The 25,029-nt window shown below is 37.4% G+C and overlaps 1 protein-coding gene across 1 annotated transcript in view; it reads right to left on the bottom strand.

Moving 5' to 3' along the window:
• Positions 1-25,029, bottom strand: part of PCSK2 (proprotein convertase subtilisin/kexin type 2) — a 107,669-nt gene that overhangs the window by 20,575 nt on the left and 62,065 nt on the right. Inside the window, exons 6-8 of the mRNA XM_026668482.2 lie at positions 21,284-21,360; positions 13,878-13,966; positions 12,048-12,223 (exon numbers count right to left, since the gene is read on the bottom strand). Of these exons, the coding sequence (XP_026524267.1) occupies positions 12,048-12,223; positions 13,878-13,966; positions 21,284-21,360 (342 nt within the window). The remainder of the gene's footprint in view (positions 1-12,047; positions 12,224-13,877; positions 13,967-21,283; positions 21,361-25,029) is intronic.

The following is a 25,029-nucleotide window of genomic DNA, read 5'->3' as shown; positions in this document are numbered from 1 at the left end:
GGCTGCCAGGGGCCAATTTACTGTAGTCTCAGTTCAGTACTAAATACTAAATTCAGCATTCATTTTCCCTGGTAGGTTTTCTAGCTTTTTAAATGTTCTTTATTGTTCCTGCTAGGAGACATTTTTGTTTTCTGAGCAGGAGGCTTCCCACCAAAATAACAAACTTAAGCATTGGCTAATATTTGCTATGGGGTTAATTAGTGTTCAAGCAAATTCTTAGAAATAGATATAATGCTGGAAGATAGCACTTTGCTTGTCATTTTATTTATTTTTTATTTAAAAGAAAATGAAAATAAAGTAACAAAGGCAGTATCTGTGTGCAACTTGGTGTAGCTCACCATAAAAGAGGCTGGACAGAAAACAGAGAATTTTCTTCCTGATATCCAGGGACCTTACCTTAAAAAGAACTTAAAAATAGCTATATTTTTCAGCTGCTACACTTTCCTTGTCATTTCTTTCTTTTAAAAGAAAACCATTTCAGCAACTTGTTATCAAGATGCAGCAGCATTTCATAGACCCCAAAATCAAATAGGGAGAGCCATGGCCAGCGGCCAGCAATTGCCCTCTCTTGTTTCACAGCAAAACAATTCTTTCACATCTGGATTGTTATATTTTCTGGAAAACTCTGAACCAAACAGCTGTGACTCTATTTGCAATGCATAAAACTCATGGAAAAGGTTCTGCAGGGGAACTACCAAGCTGCTAATCCAAATTATTGTGTGACAGGGAATTTACTGCAAGCAGCTGCTTTATGAATCATCTTAGCTGAATATGATGAAAAGCACTATGTTTCATATCATTTCCAATTATGTACATTCCACTTTAATTACCACTAAAATGAGGATCTCAGACTGGAGCAAGTGAATGTTGTTATGTCCCTTCTCCGATACTGAAAATAATTGCTTCCTGGTTGCCAGCACATTAAAATTCGTGACATGTCTTTCTTGCTTGGCTAATATTTCAGTTTTCCTCATTTATTCATGTGTAATCTCCTTGGAATATGATAATCAAAATCAAACCCTGGCAAGCAAAATGAGAGTCTCCATGTTTATTCATGTCAGAGTTTTATTAAAGATCCACGACATGGCTGTTGAATAAGTACTTTCCTATTCTAAAAGTATTATTGGAGCTCCATCATGACTAGTTTCCAAATAAGGACTGTTTTTACATCAGGTATACAGATGTATACTCCATTTTCAAGGATGCAGGTAGTTCTTCACTTACGACTGGTTGTTTAACAATTGTTCCAAGCTCCAAAAGGGTGTTTTAGGAGCCATAGGAGTCAGTGAAATTCAAAGTGGGCTGGTCTTAGATCTCTTATGGGCACAAAAGGACTCAAGTTTGATAATGCATTTAACCCCTTCCTCGCGCTCAGCCTGGTCATCTCCTTATCTGTTCTGTCATTGATCATGGAAGATTATTGAATGTCCTGCCCTTGTGTTACTCTACAAATAAGGTTTTGCTACTGCTAGGTGTTATGGAACAACGCAGCATATTTCTAATCTTAATTTAAAATCAAATATTGATAGGTATTTTGGAAACTATGTATCTAAATCTCATCATCGGTAATGCAAAATAAACCAGTGTAATATATCTAACTGAAAATCAACTAAGGAATCCATTATTGATCCATTTTACCTGTTATGCATGGTCTATTAGATAGCTCAAAATAGACCTGAAATAGTTATACTCTTTTCAATTATTACCTCATCAACCACATTCCTCCAACTTCATTTCTCCAATAGTTCCAAGTATGATTGAGCTGTAATTAGCAGAGTTATTAGCTTTTCAGATAAAGGATTATTTTCAAATAAAGTTAATCCATATGAGAGTATCTTGGAAGCTGGATTGATTGACCTACAAAGGCAGAGAATATCTCAAGAAATAGAAAGCAATGCTTCCTATGGTAGTTAATTGATGGAAGGTTTTGATTGTATCCACATGCTTGGTTTAACTTTTGTTGTTATGGATATTTTCATCGATCTCAATTCTTTTTGGTTATTTGCGGCTCAACTAATCATATGTGGGTTGGTAATCCTGTGGTATAAACTATGAAAGGTAAATCAAGTTGAATTTCATATATCTGTTTTGGAACTAAGGATGTAAATAAGTGGAATTTTAATTACTTGATAATCCCCAAATAGAGAACCCCAATTATTGGTTGTGATTATTTTAGGTAAACTGCTTCTAAACCAGTATGATACTTGAGCTGTTAAAAACCAGTGACTTACAATGGAGATTCACTGTAAATTTGCCATAAATTATGAAAAGGACCCTGGAGGACAACATCACTGGCAACTTTGTATATAATTTGAAATTGTCATTTGCATGTGAAAGATCTATACAAATGTTAAAATTTAGTAAAGATAGCAAAAGAGGACAATATTAAAGGCATTCTGAGAAGCCAACGTACAAACAAGGAAGCAATATAGGACTGAATCTTGGTTTCTACTACTTGATATAAAGCCCTGCAGGGTTAGGGCAATTTAAGATACATCGAATTGTTCATCCACTTAGACTGCCTAAAATAATTCAGGCTGACATTATTCCAGATTTCCAGCAACCATTTTTATTTTCTTTTGGACCATTACCAAAGCAAACTAGAGGAAAGGGATCTGATAATAATGAATATGAAATTGCATTGCTGCAAGACAGAATATATTTTGAAGGTCATGCTTCCAATCTATCATATTTTCCTTTCTTGCCATTTTCATACTGCCTAAGCTTTCAGCTAGAACATCTTAGCAGGGGGTGCTAATTATCTGTTTTTTTGGCAGAAACCATTGACTGTTTTCCAAAGAAAAGAAAAAGCTTGGATATTTCCCTGCATAATTCAAAGTCTGAAAATAGAACATAGCAAGGGAGAAAGAGAAACCAGAGAAAGTACACAGCTATCTTGCTTCTGGTGTTGCTTAAATATAGGCAATGTTTTGCCTTCTGCTCTTTTAGAGGCAGGTTCCCAAAAGTCCTAATCCCCAAATACCTTGCCAGTGGCATCTGGGAAGAGGGACAGTGACAAGTGTGGTATTATGTCAACATGCACATATTGTTATTTTGGCATTATCATCATTTCTTATGGAGAATGGACCAGAAATAATTAACAATGCTAGTCATATAACCTTGCGCTGATGCACAGAGGGAGAAATCCAGAGGACTCATATAGTTTCAGCTCAAGGCAAAGGATGAGGATTTATGATGAAGAGGCATAAAATTATTTTGCTCTTGAATCAGGATGGCATCTACATATTACTAAAACTCTTGGGTGATGACCTTTACCTGAGCGAAGAAATAGTGCAACACAAGGCAACAATTTTCCAACCATGATACCTGAAATGGGCTAATTTACAGAAAGTGTTCTCTAGACCCATGACTTCTGAGGAAATGAAAATTAGGAGTCATGGCTGCTGCTACACTGCTCTCATACATCTCATGTAACTGGTGCTGTGGTCATATGGTCTTCATTTTCAGTGTTCCATGACAATTTACCAGGAAGTCTCACAATGTCTTACTCCTTCCCCGATCCAGGTGCAGCCATTTACCTGCCGATTGGTAAGGGATATATCCCTGCACACCATTCCAAGCCTATTCCACTCCCTATGTACTAGTCCTACCTGTGCCACCCCTATGCATCTTCCCTGGTCTCCACTGCCTGCAAGTGCCTTTCAAACCCATGCAGCAACTCTTCCTCACACATTGTTCCTGACCCACACTGTCCACCTACATGCTTTTCCTAAATTGTGTGGTATGTCTTACATGCTCCCATGCAGCCTTCAGTCCTGCGGCACCCCCTGCATGCCTAGCTTAGCTGTGCAGCATCTCATGCACATTCCCACCTACCATTCCCAACCTATGCCTCTCCCATGTGACTATTCCAATCCAAGCAACAGTTCTGGGCATCCCCCCCACGCCCTTCCTGACCCCTGTAAACCCCCCTTGCATGCATTCCTAACCTACATGGCATCTCATGTACCAAGTACCCTTCCAATTCATACCACTAACTGGGTGCCATTCCACACCAGTGTAGCAGCTCTCAACTACTCCTCTAACTCCATGCATTTTTCTTGACTCTCACTGCCTCCTGCGCACCTTTCTTGGCCCATATAGCAACAGTCACACACACACACCCATGACTCTTCCTGACCTATGCTGCCCATCCATGCACCCCCTCCAACCTATGCAGCGTCTCTGTGCACACCCACATGCCCTTCCCAACCCATATGGCATCTCTCAAACATCCCATGTGACATTCCTGACTAACATCCCCTCCCTCTCTCCCCCATTTGTTAGCAGGCACTTACCCGCCTCCTGGCCTTGGACTTGCAACGTCCTGCTGGCTTCCCCATTGACTTTTTCTATGCAAGCTTTGTACAATCAAATGTGGGGGGAGGGAAGGGAAGGAAGGGGAATGGAGAATGGGAGGGAGGGAGGAAGAGGAAAAGTGAGGGATATTTATCTTGCTCCCTGACACCTTCCCACAAGCTGGCAGTTGCACCCATTTCCACTGCCTTTTTTTTAGCCCATGATCATTCCTTCTTGGTTTAGGTAAGGAAATAGCTCTGAAATGCTAATCCAATAGGCCACAAGTTACCTAGTAACTACGGTACTAAAACTAGTTCTAAATGTTTTGCTATTGTAATTATCCTTCTCTAATATACTGTACGTATGAATTGCCTTTGGGAACTAACCTCTCTTACATGATTTAAAATGACTTTATTGTGCTTTTGGATCCATTTATATCTTAGCAAAAAAGCAAAAGAAGAGACACTATTTATGTCCCCAACTGATCATTAAGGGTCTTGGGAACCCTTAATGGTGTTGTCCCCATCCCCCAACTCCATCCCCAGCCTAAAGTATTGGTGAGCTGGAGTTGGCAAGACTGTATCATGAGTATTAACAGCTCATCTCACTAGCTGTCCTCATCTTGCAGTGTTAATAGTTTTGGAACTGAACTTAACCTGATAGATATTGGGTGAGATTTCTCCCACACACATCCTAAGAACTTATCTTCTTAGGCTTTCTATTTCATCTAGATATAACTGAAGCCATTATTATTTTAAGACATATATAGTTCCAGATATAAGCCCAGAACACATCACCATAAGCCATTGCTGGGTTTTATCATTGTTTGCTAAACAAGTCAAACTTGATTGGGCTACATCACACCAAGCTAAAACCAAGAAAATTACCAATCCAGTTGTATCCATATCAGTGGTGGGACATGGGAAGGACCCAAAAATTGGATCATTAGGCCCTACTCTGTTTCCCATATCATCATCCAGTTTCACTATAAATCAGGTGGCTTTTAATCTAGCAAAGTTATCCTTGCGAGCACTTGTATTAGGTAACCTATAGAAAACAGACTGTGTTGAATTGGACCATTTGTGTTTTCCAGAGAGGTTTCCTCCAGAGAAGTTGAGGAGCAAAACTAGAGATCTATTGGCAGATGCCCGCAGAGAAGCTTCTCACACATTGTAGGAGAAACAACTGGTTGTGTGTGTGTGGGAGGGGAGAGAGATGGGCCTGGAGAAAGAGAAGACTTTATGGATTCGAGGAAGCAACCCAGAATGGATGGGCTCTGCTTAACCAGGGAAAAGAACAGATTTAGGAAAGGTTTTTTTTTTTTACTGAGGAAAAGGTTCTTCCTCTGAAGAAGAAAAAAAATGTGGAGGGTTATTTATTTATTTATTTATTTATTTGATTTGCCAATTGTTTACAAGATAATAAGTATAAGTGTATACATAGTTGTGAATACATGAAATGGGTACATATAAGAAAAATAAAAGAAGAATAAGAGAAACAATAGGACAGGGACGGTAGGCACGTTGGTGCGCTTATGCACGCCCCCTACAGACCTCTTAGGAAAGGGGTGAGGTCAATAGTAGACAGTCTAAGGTTAAAGTTTTTGGGGTTTGGGGAAGAAACTACAGAGTCAGGTAGAGTATTCCAGACATTGACCACTCTATTGCTGAAGTCGTATTTCCTGCAATCAAGTTTGGTGCGGTTAACTTTGAGTTTGTATCTATTGTGTGCTCTTGTGTTGTTATGGTTGAAGCTGAAGTATTCATTGACAGGTAGGACATTGCAATGTATGATTTTATATACCATGCTTAAATCAGACCTTAGACGGCGTAATTCAAGGTTTTCTAGTTCTAGAATTTCAAGTCTGGTGGCATAAGGAATTCTACAACGAGTAGAGGAGTGGAGAACTCTTCTTGTGAAATATTTCTGGACTTTCTCAATTGTGCTAATATCAGATACGTAATGTGGGTTCCAGACTGATGAACTGTATTCGAGTATTGGTCTAGCAAATGTTTTGTATGCTCTGGTTAGTAGTGTGATATTACCAGAGAAAAAGCTACGTAGGATTAGGTTAACAACTCTTAATGCCTTTTTGGCTATGTAGATGCAGTGGGCTCTACCACTTAGATCATTAGAGGTGAGTATTCCAAGGTCCTTTACAGGCTTGCAATGCAGTGTACAGAGAAATTTTCAGTCCACAGGTAATAAAAATAAGACTATTTCAGAAACAGCAATACATTCTAGTGGTATTTCCATTCTGCTACATTCTTAGGCATATGTTGTAGAGTTTTACGGTTCTTAATTTGTTTTTCATTTTAAAAACAAGAGTTAGGTGAGAAAAGGCCATTTGAAAGCAAGTGTTCCTGATGTAGCCTGCTTCTTTCCCTGATTAACCTCTCCCTGAAAACTCATTTAAAAAGCAAACTGTGTTCTGAGAAGAAAATAAGTATCTTCTCTGTGCAATGCATGAAACCGCAAACAAGACAAGGAAAAGCATTCTCCCAGATGCCATATAGTTAATATATTCCCTCACGACAAGCAGAGGAACCTCCGGAGTATTCTGGCAGGAGTATTCTGACATCAAAGAGCTCGCTAATTAAAAGTACCCAATGCTATTTTACAAAACACAACCAGGAAAGAAGATCTAGAATTAATATTGAATGACTTGCAAGTGGCAGGCACATGCATGGACATTCATTCATTGGAAGAAATCCCTAAAGCCTAACTTTTCAGAACATAGGACTAAACTATGGTCAATTTGTCTGGCAACTGAATTCTACATGAGATTAGATTGGGATAGTAACAGTTGTAAGGTTTGCAGCCTATTAGAATGAAACCAGACCAAGTACAGCCTTCGGCTAATTTGCTCTTAAGGAAGATAGCCACTTTTTATTATGAATTCAACCATATTTTAAATGAAACACCATAGAATTGCTTTTAAAATGACATTAGCACTAATTTTCTTTCAATTGAACACAATATGCTAAGTGCAGCACATTTTCCTGTACCTGTCTGTTCTCTTCAATTACTACTCCTGTGTTAATTTTCTGTTCATTTAATGTAATAATTGACATTACATGGCTATCAAAGTAGTTAAAGTATAGTGTTCCTTTTCCTTTCCAATTTGTTTATAATCTAAATAAAAATTAATATAAAAACATTTGGTCCTTTAATAAAAATTGCAGGTCTATTTGATAGATAAATTCCACAAGTTTCTTTTATTCTACTAAAAATAAAATACTGATGCTAAATGCTGCACTGATTCATCTAAAGCTCCATTGTTTTTAACCAAGTTTTAAAAATCACCTGAAATCTCTTAGCAAAGGGGTGCCAAACTCACGTCATCATGGCCGTGACACATGACATATCGGGACTTTTCCCCCCTTTGCTAAAACAGGCATGGGCATGGCCAATGAGTAATGCATACGGCTTGTGGGCTGGGAGTTTGACAGCCCTGTCCTAGCAGCTACCATAAAATGAGGGTTAGAGCAGGGGCGTCAAACTTGTGTCGTCACGGCGGCATCACGTGACATATTGTGACTTTCCCCCGTTTGCTAAATCGGGTGTGGGCATGGCCAGTGTGTGATGCCTCCGGCCTGCGGGCCACGAGTTTGACAGCCTTGTGCTAGAGTAAGCTAAGCTCCTGTCACATCCAATCTTGTGAAATCACACAGTGGAGAATTAGATATTTTCAAGAAACTCTCAATCTTGGACCAGGCAGCAATAATCTCTCCTACAGTGACTCCCCAGTAGCAAACCGTATCCCCATTCTTCAGTCTTCCCTTGTGCCTCGTGCTTCCCTCAAGTTGTTCAGAGTAGCAAAGCCACTCAAAAGCTAATTCTGCTATTAATCAGTAGATATATACTGAGCTAACAAAGGTTGTGAATGGAAAGAACCACCTGGTAGACAATGAAGTTCTATGTTAGCCAATGGGTAGGTGGGGCTGATAGAAATTCAAGTGTTCCTGTCTACCCATGAGCAAATGCAGCTTCATGTCAGCTAAGGGATAGCCACTAAGTACACTTGATTGATTGGATGTGGGGGTGGGAAAATCCACACAAAAGATAGCACTGTGTTGGGTCAACAAGTATATCAGGTCAATGGATTCATTTACTGAAGCAGAATTTTACAGAGAGATGCCTTTTGAATCCAAACCATTTTTTTCTAGATACATAATTGTTGTTAAGTTGAGGTTCTATAAGAATTTCATTTTGAATACATAGAAATCTGTACACAAAATTAACCAAAATGTGATTGGAATGTTTTTGAAGATGCCTCTGCAGACCTAGATGAGCTCACAGATACTGTAACATCATATGTTAGCTTCTGCGAAGACTTATGTGTACCAACAAGGAAACTGCAAATATATAGTAACAATAAACCTTGGTTCATAGCTAAACTTAAGCAGCTACATCGTTCCAAAGAGGAAACCTACAGAAAAGGTGACAGAATGCTATACAACCAGGCCAGAAACATATTAACAAGAGAGATCAGAGCAGCAAAAAGAAGCTACTCTGAAAAGTTAAAGAATCAATTCTCAACAAATGAACCAGCAAACATGTGGAAAACTCTTAAAAACATCACTGGCTTAAGCAAACCTCCTTCCCAGGCAGAAGGAAATCAACAACTAGCAGATGATTTGAATATGTTTTACTGCAGGTTTGAAAAGAAACTATAGCCACCAATTTCCACAACCCACATCTCAAACACACCAACAACAGCCAAGCCTCTTACAACTGACCCCAATCCACTGGGCTCACAACCTCTGGTGATCACAGAAAAAGAAGTGCAAGATCTATTACACAGATAGAAGCCAGGAAAAGCACCAGGGCCAGACAAGATAACTCCTTCTTGCTTAAAAGTCTGTGCTGACTAATTGGCCCCCATATTCATCCGAATCTTCAATAGATCACTAGAGATGTGCTATGTTCCTTCCTGCTTCAAACGTTCTACCATCATCCCAGTGCCAAAGAAGCCCTCCATCAAGGAACTGAATGACTACAGACTAGTTGCTCTAACATCTGTAGTTATGAAAATCTTTGAAAGGCTTGTGCTGTCCCACCTGAAAACCATCATGGATCCACTGTTAGATCCCATGCAGTTTGCATACCGAGCAAATAGATCGACAGATGATGCTGTTAACATGGCTCTCCATTACATCCTACAACACCTTGAATCTCCAAATACCTACGCAAGGGTCCTCTTTGTAGACTTCAGTTCAGCATTCAATACCATCATTCCAGACACTCTTCTAAGTAAATTAAAGCAGTACCTGAACACACTTGTAAGTGGATCATAAGCTTCCTAACAGAGAGGAAGCAGCAGTTAAGCTAGGCGGAATCACATAAGATACCTGTACAATCAGCACAGAGGCCGCCCAAGGCTGTGTGCTATCTCCACTTCTCTTCTCCCTATATAGAAGAAACCCTCCCATACTACCGCCTCTTACAATACTAGACAACACAGTATCAACAGTAGAGACCTTCAAATTTCTAGGTTCTACTATATCACATATTTAAAATTGACCCACCTAACATCAAAAACGTCATCAAAAAAGCACAACAAAGAAGTGCCAACTCAGAAAGCTCAAACTGCCCAAGGAGCTGCTGATACAGTTCTACAGAGGAATTATTGAGTCTATCATCTGCACCTCTATAACTGTCTGGTTTGGTTCTGTAACCCGACAGGACAGACACAGACTTCAGAGGATAATTAGGACTGCAGAAAAAACAATTACTACCCACCTGCCTTCAATTGAGGACCTGTATACTGCATGAGTCAAAAAGAGGGCTGTGAAAATATTTACAGACCCCTCACATCCCGGACATAAACTGTTTCAATTCCTTCCCTCAAAACGATTCTATAGAGCACTGCACACAGACGCCAACTAGACACAAGAACATTTTTTCCCAAAAGCCATCACTCTGCTAAACAAATAATTCCCTCAACACTGTTCAACTATTAACAAAGTGTGCACTACTATTACTGTTAATCTTCTCATCACTCCTTATCACCCATCCCCTCCCATTTGTGATTGTAGGACTGTAACTTTGTTGCTTGTATCCTTACAATTTATATTGACTGTTTCCTAGTATGATTTGATTGTTGATTGTACCCTATGACTATCATTAAGTGTTGTATGTTATCATTCTTGATTCTTAACGAATGTACCTTTTCTTTATGTACACTGAAAGCATTTGCACCAAGACAAATTCCTTGTGTGTCCAATCACACTTGGCCAATAAAGTATTCTACTCTATTCTATTCTATTCTATTCTATTCTATTCTATTCTATTCTATTCTATTCTATTCTATTCTATTCTGTTCTGTTCTGTTCTGTTCTGTTCTGTTCTGTTCTATTCTAAAGATGGAGCTCTCACCTCACAATCAGGAGGCTATGAGTTTGATCCTAGATAGAGGCTAATATTTGGAATATACTCTCCTGATCGAGCAAGGGGTTGGACTAAATGACTTCCAAGATCCCTTCCAACTCTGTTATTCTATGAATTCCTTAAATAAGCCCTGAGGCTGATCCTTCATGATGTTGTTGTGAACATCATCACCATATATTTATAAGAGGAAAAAGCCAATAAATAAATAAATAAATAAATAAATAAATAAATAAATAAATAAATAAATAAATAAATAAATAAATAAATAAATAAAGTAGGAACAAATTGTCCAGCTTACCCATTTGTTGTATAATGAAATGTTTTCTTTTTTCTCAGCAGTACTTATAGTGTATCTGCAAACTACATGTGCCAAAGGTCCAAAGCTTCTCTCATGTAATTAGAAAACCCGCGCCAATAAGGAACAGCCCTGTGCTTTTCCCTTGAATTAAATAGTTGGCCAATGGAGGCCAATCTCAAGCGTGTGAATGTAGTCTTGCTTGCTTCCTCTTGCATTTTATGTGTATATTTATATTTATATATATGGATGTCTACCGGGCAAGAAGGGACAAATGATGGGACAAACATTGCAATGATGTCACAGGAGCGTTGCCACTTTTATAAATGCATTGTGATGTTGGAGCTAGCATCATGATGTCACAGTCAGGCACATTTCATCATTTTGTTGAAATCTCAGCTTGCTGCAGCACTTCCTCTCCCATTAAAGATATATGTGGGAAAACAAACTATCAAGCCTACTAACAATTTCCTGCTTTATGATGTGTAAAGTATCCAGATAGCAAAGTCTCCAAGTGGTACTCATTGTATCAGCCACCATTTAACTCTTGTATCAGTGGTGGGATTCAGAAATGTTTACTACCAGTTCTGTGGGCATGACTTGGTAGCCGTGGCTTGGCTTGGTGGGCATGGCAGGGGAAGGATACTGTAAAATCCCCATTCTTTCCCCACCCCACTAAGCTGCTTTCCAGCTCCGTTCTCCTGTGCAGGGCAACAAAAGAAGACCCAGCCGATCAGCTGGGACTTGGGAGGCAGAGAATAGATGGAGGTGGGGCCAGTCAGAGATGGTATTTGCCAGTTTTCTGAACTACTCAAAATTTACGCTACTGGTTCTCCAGAACTGGTCAGAATCTGCTGAATACCACCTCTGTCTTGTATGCCCTATTATCATTGAACCGGAACAACAGATTTTTGTATTGATAATTTATTATACTTTCACCTGTCCTTCAAAAGAGAGGTCTTCTGGTAATGTTTACAAGCAATTCATTACCTTCTATAATATAAGTAACTTTCATTGAAGTGTGATAGTATGGGTGGGAAAACATAAAACAAAGCACTACCTTATTCACTCCATCTGCCATGGCTTGTAAGGTCAGTTCTCTTGGCCCATCCACAGTTTTGCCATTATCAGTGGGACCCCAGCTAGCACTATAGATATCAATTACTTGAGGCATGTGACTGATAGAAGAAGCCTCTATAATATCAGTCATAAATGGCTGATCCAACATTCGGATACCTACAGGTTCCATCAATATATATTGATGAGGAGAAAAAGAAAGAAGGAGAGATTAAGGAGAAAGAGAGATTTTAAAAAACTGAAATCAAACAAGAAACTTATAATAATATTTCTCAGCAGGGGATTTCAACACTCAGAATTTAAAGCCTAGAACATCTCTTTTTTTAAAAAAAAAAATCTGGCATAAAAATTCAAACCATGATTTGATTTTTTTTTCCTGCCACAAAACATGATTAAAATCCAAGATAAAGTAAATGTAAATGCAGTGATTCTTTCATGAAAAATGTGAACAGTTTTGGAATGCAAGATTAATTTTTGCAAGTTCAATATTGTAGACCCAAACCTAATTCACCCAAACTTAAGGAAGTTTTGATTTCATGTATCTAAATAGAAAATGTACATGGCAGTAGATAGAAAGTTAAAAAGTTGAAACAAAAGGTTTTTATTAAAATTATTAGATCAAATACATTACATAAAATACCAAGTCAACTCTTTCATCTTAATACCAGTATGAATAACAGCCCAAGTTTCTGTTCTGATTATCTTGTTATTGTCAACTGATATTTGTAGGACCTGATAAGTTACAGTGAAAAATTCTAGACAGCAATATCTGAAACGAACTATAATGTTACAATTCCTCAGCTAGATTTTTTTTAAAAAAAAAAATCCTTAAGGTAAACAAACTCATCAAAGAGAAGTATTTTTCCAGTTCCCTCCTCTAATTTGCTTCCTTTCCAAAATAAAAGTTTTAGAATTTATTCTAAAATAAAATCTGAAATGACTCTTTCCGTTTTTTCCCAAGACATTATTGAAACCTACAGGTTTAAAAAGTGAATAATAATTTGCAACCTTCCTGGATTTGAGTTACTGACGTTTTCACCAATATCTCAATGACCACTTGATGGTGCTAGATCTCAACTATAATCTAATTCATTACATTGTTGGTCTCTACCAAAAATTTAATTCCCCAAAAGACTTTTGGCAAATCTAATATTATTCATGCTACCACTCTGAGAGAACAATCTTAACCTTTCCTTTCCTTTCCTTCCTTCCTTCCTTCCTTCCTTCCTTCCTTCCTTCCTTCCTTCCTTCCTTCCTTCCTTCCTTCCTTCCTTCCTTCCTTCCTTCCTTCCTTCCTATTCTAACATATACTGTTCCTATTGCATACAAACTGTGAATAATTTGTAGTCATTGTATACATGAATAAGTGTATGAAATTAAACATACCAACACAATTCTAAAATGATAAAATATTAACAAAAATAATAGCAACAAAGAATCAATGCCAACAACAATAATCAATAGCATTCCTGTAGCAGGAGGAGTCTCCATCCATTTGTCTCCATCTTAAAGGCCTGTGGTCAACCTCTTTATCAGATGAGCTTCCTGCCAAGGACTATCTGTTATTAGTATTTTATGGTTTCAAATACATAATTCAACAAGATATCAATAAAAACTCAGATAGGAAGGGAAGCCAAGAAAGAGGCCAATTCTATATATCCAAAAGACAAATGTATATACATTAATTTTTTCCCCCAAGTATAACATGCTGGGAAATTTATACTGCAAATAAACTACTTCTGCTACATCCTTTTTTTCTTTTTAATAAAACAGTAATGTGGCTAGGGAAGAAAATATCTATTTTAAGCCTTACCTGCTACTTTCGAATTATAAGCCACTCCAACTCCACAGATATTGTTGTTTGCTGCAGCTGACACTTCTCCAGCACATCTGGTTCCATGACTGTGGAGAAAGATAGAAATTGTAATCAAAGCTCATGGAAGCATTAAGAGGCTTTTTTCCAAAAGACAACTGGGCTCTTGGTTTTTCTTTGAAAAAATATTTCGCTTCTCATCCAAGAAGCTTCTTCAGTTCAGAACTTTGAAATAGTTTTCAAAGAAAAAAACAAGGAAGTAATGTTGCCTGTTGGAAAAAGCTCTTTTGGGACAACCATGACCTGGATGATTGAGAATCTCTATAGACATCAAGAGGCATGCTCCTTTGTGTATAACCACATATCATTTTAAGTATTCCTTGTATAAAACAACAGTCTAGATTGCTATCCAGTTTCTGACAGACGAAGGAGAAGAAATGGAGCAACTCCTTCCAAATGCTTTGAAGAATTATGAGTTTGGAAATCATCCAAATCACCAAGTTTGGCTTAAAGTAATTTAGAAGGTTCCTGGTTGAATTCTAACCAGAGGCCAAAGCAGAAGAAAGTAAAGCTCATTCACTGAATCAAGAAAACAATAATGAGAAAGCAATGATGTCTGACACAGAAACTCAGATAGAGAATTGTACTGTGCCACTCTGTACAGTAGAAACAATAGCTACAATTATTGGACAACCAATTATTCTCTGGAAGTGAAACTGAAGAATCCATAGCTTACAAAACTGCAATAGTATTATAGTGTTTGTAGCTATGTGTGCATGTCTCACAATTCAGTATCAAGTGGGTATTTGTCAAGGGCTGACCATTCTCCCATTTGTACTTCCTTTCAGAAACATGCAGAGGGGAGAAAAAAAATCAATGTACAAATTGAGATATTCTGACAGACATATTGTCTGTTGTTTCACTGGCTCCCAGTATCTTTTCATTCTTTCTGATAAAGATGTGAAGATGACTAAATATTTTCTAGATTAATATGGAGAAAGGAAATCTAATAAAGGAGTGATGGTAGTTGACAGAAGAGAAGAGATGCTGGTACAGAGAAGAAGGCACAGAAATAGAAAAACATGAGGGAAGTATCTTGCCTAGGTTTATCTTGGACTGAGAATGTCTTTGTGTCTCAGGACTTAATATTCTATCATCCCTTACTTCTTGGAGTCAGTGCTGTACCAATATTTTGATCATAAGTAGGGTATAAACTGAATGGTGGTGTTCACAACTAGCTTTTGCCACCAGGCCGCTATATATTTATTCTGCTTGAAAATTGATGTGCCCCATTGTCACTGCTGAAGCGCAGTCTAATAATCTGTCAAGGAAAAACACAGGCATATTTCTGACTGTGCAGTCTGTGTTTTAATGTTTTTTTCCCATTGGACTTGACTCAGGAAAGACAAATGTTTATTTTCACTGAGCTCAATCAAAGCATTCTTAAAAAGCACCCCTGCTGATTTATAAATTCAACCTGTTCATGAAAGCGATGTTGTTCTGATAAGACGTGCACATTTTCTCTGGTATCATTTGTTTATTTGGTTTTATTTTAATTTCCATTAGATCTATTTTCTTTTCCAACATTCAAAGTTTGCTCTGGGAGCAAAATTTCCCTCAGTAATGGGGGGTTTGTTGAAAATAGCATTAAAGGAACAGCCAGAGATCCTGTGTTGCTAGGCATCTATTGTTCGGTATTTGTGGCCTGTGTTCAAATATGAGGCACTTTCTAGTGTTACATATTGTCTTACATAAAAATTTGTTTTGTGTAATGGATAAGAGAGCTGGTTTAGTGTGCTGATTAATTCATCAGGCTAGAAACTGGGAGACTGTCAGTTCTGGTCCTGCATTAGGCCCAAAGCCACCTGGGTGACTTTGGGCCAGTCACACATTCTTAGTCCTAGTAAGCATACAAGGGAAACCTGTATGCTTACTAGGGCTAAAAAAATCTTGCCCAGGAAACTTGTGGGACCTTTCCAGGCAATCTCCAGGAGTCAACATTGATTTAAAGGCACCAAAACAACAAGATACTGGATAAAATCACATAATCAGGAGACCATGAGCTTTAATCCTGCCTCAGGTCTGAAGCAAGTTGGATGACTGAGCCAGTCATTGTTTCTTAACTCTAGGAAGAAGACAGGGGCAAAACACTTCTGAAAAAATATTGCTAAGAAATCTGCATGAATTTATCAGTATAGTACCAGAAGTAAAGACTGATTTGAAGGCAATAATAATAATAATAATAATAATAATAATAATAATAATAATAATAATAATAATAATAATAATAATAATAATTTTACATATTGTTTTAAAGTCAAACCGCAGATCTGTTTTCCACATTCATATCTTAGAAAGCATTAGATAGGATTGAAAAACTTTATTGTCTCTATAGTTCAACTACTGAGAATTCAATACAAGAGCCACAGTGGCGCAGTGGTTAGAGTGCAGTACTGCAGGCTACTTCTGCTGCCTGCCGGCTGCCTGAAATTTGGCAGTTCAAATCTCACCAGGCTCAAGGTTGACTTAGCCTTCCATCCCTCTGAGATCGGTAAAATGAGGACCCAAATTGTTGGAGGCAATATGCTGACTCTGTAAACCGCTTAGAGAGGGCTGTAAAGCTCTGTAAAATGGTATATAAATCTAAGTGCTATTGCTATTGCTACTGCCTCATGTTTAATATTAAGAGCTACCCAGTCAACATTGGTTTTCTGTTTCACCAATGCCAGTTGCAAATAATTAAATAGAAGAAAAGTGGTGCACGTAGCCTTCAAAGTTGGCTTAGGCAAGATGATTTGTTTTATATGACCCTAAGGGCATCTGCAGGGGGAGTAAAAAATCAAGGAGGTGTTTGCTATTAAGCTATCAAAGCCCCACCTTTTTAATCAAATGTCACATGCATATTAAAAAGGAATGTAGCTTTACAGCATAACAGCGGTCATCTTCACTTTTTTATTTCTCTCATGGATGTCCCTGGAACATTTGAATGGCCATATCAGTTAATTTTTAGTATGTGACACATTAGGTATAAAAACAGAGAAATCTCAGTTCTGTTAAAGGAGTGAGTCTGGAATAGGAGAGAAAATAAAATGGGAAAAAGACCAATACATTTGGGTTATCATTTCATCAATGGAATTCCTGGAGAAAAGATAGAGACAAGAAAAAAAAAACCAGCATAGCCCCCCCCATCCCCCCCGATATCTATCTCCATCTCCCTAACATGTTGGTGCTGTCAATAGGAGTGGGTCTCTCTAGTGTTTGAACAGGAGGTAATTGGAACTCCATGGAAGACCCAGGATAAAAGAATAATGTATAGTTCATTGAAATTGATTAAATAACAACAAGGACATAAGTTGTAACTGTTTTAACTGTATTTAACTTAAGTAATACTATATACATACATACATCCACATACATACATACATACATACATACATATGTTTGTGTGTGTGTGTGTGCGCGCGTGCACCACCCATCTCTCTCAAAGACCAAATCAGTAGAGCTTGCAATATCATAGGAAAACATGAGCCAAAAAGGATTTGCCTAATATATGACTGATTTCTCTGAGAAATTCAGAAAGGTGAGTTGCTTGGTTAGAAATAAAAAACATAAAACCAATTGTTCTTTACTAAATTTAAGACTTTGGCTTATAAAGGAATTTCACTTAGTGAACTGAGATGTTTTACCAGAATGCAGAAACCTGAAGACCTCTGAACATTTGCACTCTTCTTCTTTTTGAATTAATTGCAATGTATTAGTTACCTGTCAAGTGTCGTGTCTTCTTCAAGCAGACATGAACGTATTTGTGATATTGTCTATGGAGATTCTCAGTCATTCAGGTCATGATTATCCCAAAGGTGCATGATTATCCCAAAGCACCTGGTTTTTCTTTGAAGATGTTTCACTTCTTATCCAAGAAACTTCTTCAGCTCTGAATGGATGGTAGGAGAATGGGAAGATTTATATTCCTTGCAGAAAGCTGATCATTTGCATTCTTTTAGAGACTCATTGAGGCCACTTGGAGGTTTATCTGTGTCCTCTGCATCACCTGAGTAGTGCAAATGGGTGTGGAGCCTTCTTGGAACTGCTGAATGGACTGTGTTATGGAGCGATGCTTTCTGCAGATTGTTTTCTGCCCTGTGTCCCTTCACTGTTGAACATAGGCTATGAAGATGAGTCTGTGCTGTCTACATCTCAAACTGAAGTGCAAAGGGTTCCTGTAGTTTGCAATTTTTTCTGGAAACCCATTCATATTCCCCCACCATTCAAAGGATGTTCATTCCAAAGTACATAGCTAAATGTCTAGGGAGCTGAAGAAGCTTCTTGGATGAGAAGTGAAACATCTTTAAAGAAAAACAAGAAAGTCCAGTTGTCTCTTGAAAAAGCACCTATGGGGTATTGTACAATTTGGGGAAACTACAAGTGATAGAATTCATTCACCAATTTTCAAAGCAACTGCCTGTAGGCATGAGTCAATGTATAGTTGATTTAAAAAAAGAAAATCATTTTTTCCCTTCTAAAAACCACTTAAATGAAACCCATGTCTGGGAAATCAATCATAAACATTGTATAGGAGCCAAACTAAAAAAGACATTTCAGACCAAGGAGCAAATTACTAATTTCATTTATAATTCTGACTTCCCTTATAGTAGAATTGATTATGGTGTTAGAGAAATATTACTCTTCTCTCATACTTTCCCCACTGAATTAACAGTGTAATATTAAGCATACTACTTAAACAGAAGCCCCATTGACATCTGACAAGGTTCATTTTAATGACTCTCCGAGTGGGAATTTATCTTTTGATATTTTCCAGTGCACCAAAATGTTTGCCATCTCACACAAATGAATCCATGAGAGAAGCTCTTGAACCATTGCAAGATAAATATTAGAAAACAAATATTCTATCATTGCAATCAAAGACACTGCACAAATCATTTGTATTTTGAAGTTTAATCATTTCTGGGCTGTAAAGATTTATATGACCATAGGATGGCAGGAAAGAGTTAGGTCTTTTTGTACTGTATCTCTTTTCTATCATCTGGTGGTCATGAAGTCCTGTAGCCCTACCCAATTTTTTTTTTTTCAGCCCAGTAGTTCTATACAATAGCAAAAAAATATTGAGTTCCATTTGCCTTAGGACACAAGTTAATAGCCTCATGGAATCACTTGTCATTTTAAAAAGTTACATCCTAAGCTAGACTACAAAAAGACTGATTGATCCAAAACCATGTTTTGTTAAAACTATCAGATCTGGGCTGCAAAATCCAGACTAGCATCAGCAATCTGGTGCCCTCTAGATATTTTAGACTTTAATTTCCCACAATCAGCATGCTCAATGGTATATAAGATTGCTGGATCTGTAATCTAAATCAGATGAAGGAGATCAGGTTGTCCATATCTGCTTAATGTTTTTGATTACTTTCATGGAAAAGAAAGCATACATTCATGTAAATATTACCTTTTCTCCCATAAGAGTAACAAGATCAGAACTTCAATAGATAAAAAAATGTTTGACTCCTTTTCTCCGTAGGAGATTGATTAAAAATATCTATATAATTGCTAATTAATTTGGCCTTTAGTCACTACCTCTGAGCAATTCTCCACTAAATGCTGCCTGAAAATGAAAAAAAGTTGTTTCCATTCTTTCTGCAATATGTGACAGGATGAATGAATGAATGAATCGAATAGGTTCCTGGCACCTTCTCTTGAAGGCAAAGATACTGTTGGCTTGTAAGCTTCTGATTTATTTTTTATTTTATTTTATTTATTTATTTGATTTGTCAATTGCTTACAAGATAATAGGTATATGTATAAACATGAGTAAGAATACAGTAAATAGGTACGAATAAATGGGGACAATAGGACAGGGATGGTAGGCACAATTGTGCGCTTATGCGCACCCCTTACAGACCTCTTAGGAATGGGGTGAGGTCAATAGTGGATAGTTTGAGGTTAAAGAAGTGGGGGTTAGAGGATGTAACAACAGAGTCAGGTAGTGCATTCCAGGCATTGACCACTGTTGCTGAAGTCATACTTTCTGCAATCAAGTTTGGAGCGGTTAACATTGAGTTTGTATTTGTTGTGTGCTCTTGTATTGTTATGGTTGAAGCTGAAGTAATCATTGACTGGTAGAACATTGTAGCAGATAATTCTGTGTACTATACTTAAGTCCAACCATTGGTGGCATAGTTGAAGGTTGTCCAAGCCCAAAATTTCAAGCCTGGTGATATAGGTGATATACCTGGGGAAAAATATCCATGCTACAAGATGATGTTTCTAAGTGTATATTACTTTGATAGAAGTTTTTTTTTTAAAAGGAAAGAAAGGATAATATGAGCTTGGTCCAATTAAGTTAAGTGGATTTTATAGAAAGAGTGCCAAGTAAAATTAATGTGCCTTCCCAGAGTGCTTAGAAACCTAAGATTGAGATTCCAATGAAGCCTGAATCCATAGACTCCCTTTTAGTGTTCTTACCTTATAAGCAATTATAGATCAAATGCTTCTTACCTTGGCAGCCTGGTAAAATTCAAGAGTAAACAGACTGGGCTCAATACAGAAATTAAAATTGATTGCAGGCATAGATCTGACCCAAGTATTCCATGTGAGAATGTTGGCTCATTTGTGCCTTTTCTTTCTTTCTTTCTTTTTTTTTTGCAAAAAGGGAGATCCTTGGCTACAGACTTTCCTAGGCAAGCCCAAAGTTTTATGTACTGAAGACACAAATGCTGCTTTTTTTCTCATCATACCAATGCTGTAGTGCAATATCTGGTTTCAGTTCTTACCATGAATATCAAATCACCTGAGGATCTATTTTTCCTAATAACTTGGTGTTTTTTTTTTTAGAAAGGAAAGAAACATATGAACTTTTAGTCTCCAGCACCTACATGAATTGTGAAATGTTGACTGGATTAACACATAGCCGTAAGACATGAGTTATCTCAAATAATGAGTTGTTTGAACTAGCGATTTCACCCATTCCCTCCACCACCACCATCCAGTCAGATGAAGCTTCTTGAATGAGCAGTGAAATGGCTTCTTCCTCAAGGAAAAAACACAGCCCTAGTTGCCTTTTAAATAAGCACCCTTGAGACAACTATGACCTGGATGACTGAGAGTCTCCACAGACATCAAGCCATGAGTTGTTGATTAAGCCATACTAGCTGAATTCACTCCATATGTTAAGGTATAATGCTCAAAATTCACACTAGCTGAATTCAGACCACAAGCAAAGCTAAAAGCCACATGATAATGGGTCCATGAATCTTGACTTTAATGTTGATTTCATAAAATATGAAGTTTGTAGAGGTTGTGGAACAGTGGTCATGAACCATTCTTCCAGGTCAGTAAAAGTCTGAGTAGAGTGAGAAATTCCTGACAAGCAAGGATTTGAATCAATTTCTTACCTGTTAAACCAATCATCTGTATAGCGGGGATATGGATATGGATCATTACTGCTAAAATCATAGCTGGCTTGAGCATTCTGGGAAACAAATAGTAAAAATGGTTAATACCATGTGTATGATTGATTGCAGTCAAGAAAAGCATGAATAGTTAAGAAATTTATTTTCAGCTTGAGTATAATTTGTATTTTATTTGGCCCAATGCATATATCTGACATGGTTTTATTTTTAATTCACTTGACTATTCATTCATTCAGAATGACTTTTAAAATTATTATTAAACAGAGAGAGAGAGGGAGGGAGGGAGAGAGGGAAGGAGAAAATATACTAAAAAACAAAACATCAGCTACTACCATAACTTACTACCATAAGTTAGAAGATTTCCTTTGGGCCATACATTAAATCCTACAGACATTTTAGAAGAAACCAAACCTCAGTAACAGCATCCATACTTTGCATGCCAATATTTGCTCTGCCACTTGTTTCTCCAAGGATAGGATCACAGAAAGAATTATTTATGAGCCTGCTACCTGAAGCCCTACATTTCATGGCAGATTGTGTTAGCTAAGGCTGGCAAAGGAGCTTGGTACAAAGAGATTTCTTCCTTTTGATAGTAATCCACGATTGAATCCAGCTGGACCTGTCTACTTTTGTCAGAGCACTAATGGGGGTGGGGGTGGGGGTGGGGGGAATCAGCATTTTCCTTTCTGTCTCTCTTTGCCCAAAAAGGTCAAATCTCTCTCCTCTATTCTGAATACCCTCCATTATAGGGCCTACAAAGAATGAGTCCATCTGCTTTTCCAATGTGATTGTAGTGACATAAACAATGGAGAAAACAATGACCAAATATGTATAATTAAATTTATATATTTGATTTCATTAGAGGCAGAAGTGTTTGTGAATAAGGAATTAAAAAGAAACCCATGTATTATTCATAGTAAGTATTTCAGCAGACTAGAGGAAATTAAATACACCTTTGATTTGCTGGAATTTTCCTCTTAACAAATGACATATTTGTGTCAAATTTAAGCTCTTAGTTCATAAATTACTCTCATTTCTGTTCTTACTTAAGGTGTATGATACCCTGCACTTTTGCTTGCTTAGCAAACCCTTTTGATTCTCTTATTCTAGGCAAGGTTATTTGCCTTATCTGTTGTATGCTTTGGATAGCTGGTTAGAACTATTTTATTAAGACACTTGAATGATTTTAATACATAAATTGACAATGTGGCACATGTGAACATTTCCCTTTGTGAATGGCAGGTTCCTTGCTTCATCTCGGTCCATGTCAGCTTGGTTTCCCACCAGGATATTTCACAAAAATAGCCTTGGTGTCCTTATCAGTGATTAAAACCGTAGTCTGCTACCCTGTTGATTCTAGGAAAATCCTTGACATTGGGATACTATGACTAAATGGGTTGGAAGAGGAAACCCAAGTATTATGATGGTTCCAATTTTCTGAGCAGGATAGCAATCAGGAGATGACCATGCAAGTTTTTTGTCTGATACCACAATTTTTGAATAGGGTATTTACTACTAAATAAAAACACTAAAAATAAGAAATGCGCCAATAAACAAAAATGAAGAATAAAAATTTGTGAAAATGACAAAAACAAAAACAAAAAAACAATCCGTCCAGACAGGAATGAAAAAAACAAATCTACACAATTCAATCACAATCTTGAAATCATTGGGGGTGGTTACCAGAGATCTGGAGCGTGGTGTAGTCCATATGAACATAAGCCTCACTTCTATCTGTCCTTTCTCTTAATCAGGAGATACTTTCCATATGCCATTCCACAGCAGTGATGAACTGAATGAAGGCTGGGAAATGGAAGTTGAACCCATAGCTAGCAGATTTTGTAACCAAGTGATTGTTGGACAGATTGAAGTGACGAAGTAGCTTTTCCTTCAAAGAAGTAAGTGTATATCTTGGGAGTTCTCTTTAATTTCAACCTGTCCCTATGAATTGCATGTCAAGGTGAATCTATGCATGTCAAGGTGGAACTATGTCCAGTTTCAGCTACAGTCCTGATGACTTCACAATTGAATGACTGCACTGAAGATTCCATAGAAACTGCAAAACTATCTGGGGAAAAAGATTCTATATCAAGAGTCCATTATCAGAATGGTTCTCGCTCTAGTAGCTATCCTTCAAATTTGAGAAAAAAAATCACAAACAGGAGTATCTTTTTTATATATATGACTTTAGAACATACACTAGAGAAAGCTATTAGACTGCTGCAAAGCTTCAAAGATGTGTTTTGCTTTGATGAAGCTTCACTTTAATTAATCTATTGAAGCAGATTTACAGTTTTATTTCAGTGCAGGAAAACAAATCAGGGGACTGTACAACAATTACATCAAAACAAGATTTGTTTTGATGAAGTGATTTGGCCTGTGGACTTAAGCTTACTTTTTAAACTCTGAAAGCTCGTATTTTTAAGTTGGAATAAGAGATATCCTTTGTTGGATACTTTCAAGACTACTGTTCCTTCTTCAGCCCTGATACCTTTGTCTTAAAAGTGGTGCTGGAGAATCTTTTGAATGATATTGAATCTAAACCTTGGAAGCTATTCAGCTGAAGGTGAGTAGAGCTAATTTTCTATAAAGCATCTATCAATCCTGTCATTTTCATCCCATTCTGCCAAAAAATGAAGCATTAGAGAGCCTTGAGACTAGATTCCCCCCTCACACACACACACTCATTGAATTTCTAAACCCAACTTGGCTCAAACTAAATTGCCTTGCCCTTGATTTTTTTCAAAGGCAAACTCAGGTAAAATCATGCTTCTGTTACCTTCAAGGCTAACTGACATTGACCTAGATGGCTTTCCTTTATGTCAGAGATAAGCAGCTTGCAACCACAGCTCTAGTTTGGGACCCTTCTAGCTAGTATTGCTGAAAACAGACAGCAGTTCCCTGCCATTGTGAGTTAGGGAAGCAGATAAAAAGGACAATGTAGACCCCAAGAGAGGGATCTCACATTTAAAAAGCAAAACAAAACTCTCATATTATTTTCTTAAATATCTGGAAATGGTCCTACTTCCGCTCTGCAAACATTTAAATGAAAATCTTTTTCATCAAAAAGTATCAATCACTGATAGTCTTAGAGGTCAAAACCATAACCCTTGACTCTAAAAGAAGCTGGAAGCAATACACACAAAGTAGGGATGGTATACAATATGAACATCATCTAGTCCCAGATTAAATTCATTTTTTTAACCACCTGTAGTTTCTGGACTATGTCCAAAAGCCATTCTAGAGGCAACACAATACATTTGTCCAAACAAGACTAACAGAAAACAATATCTTCAGACACATTCTTGGTTCGCTGATAGGTTAATTATTCAATGCCTATCAAAGGAAAACTAAGGGATCTTATTTATTGGGTGTACTTTTTTTAATTTGTAAAATTTGTATTCAAATTGCAATTCATTTCACCTACAAGCATAATGAAATTCAGAAATCGGGGGCAGATAAAGAATGCCTTTTAAAAACATCACTTTTGTGAAATGCGATCATATTGAATTACAAAAATATATTTGTTACTTTAAACATCCTTGAATATATATTATTTCTACATTTGTATATGCTTTATTTCATAGTACAAGTACATTGGACTATGCTTATTTGTGCACCCTGGTTGTAGGGGGTGCATTTTATAGATCATTCATAAGGAATTATGACATCCATAAATACAATGTGCTTTAGATAGCAATTCTATGTTTTTATACAGAAAAAAATTC

The sequence above is a fragment of the Notechis scutatus genome, chromosome 1 (genome assembly GCF_049901735.1).
Source record: "Notechis scutatus isolate UNSWTSFEM ecotype Mainland chromosome 1, rNotScu1.2, whole genome shotgun sequence".
Taxonomy (NCBI): Eukaryota; Metazoa; Chordata; class Lepidosauria; order Squamata; family Elapidae; genus Notechis; species Notechis scutatus.
Note: the sequence above shows the minus strand (reverse complement) of the source record. Positions and strands in the feature narration are given on the sequence as shown.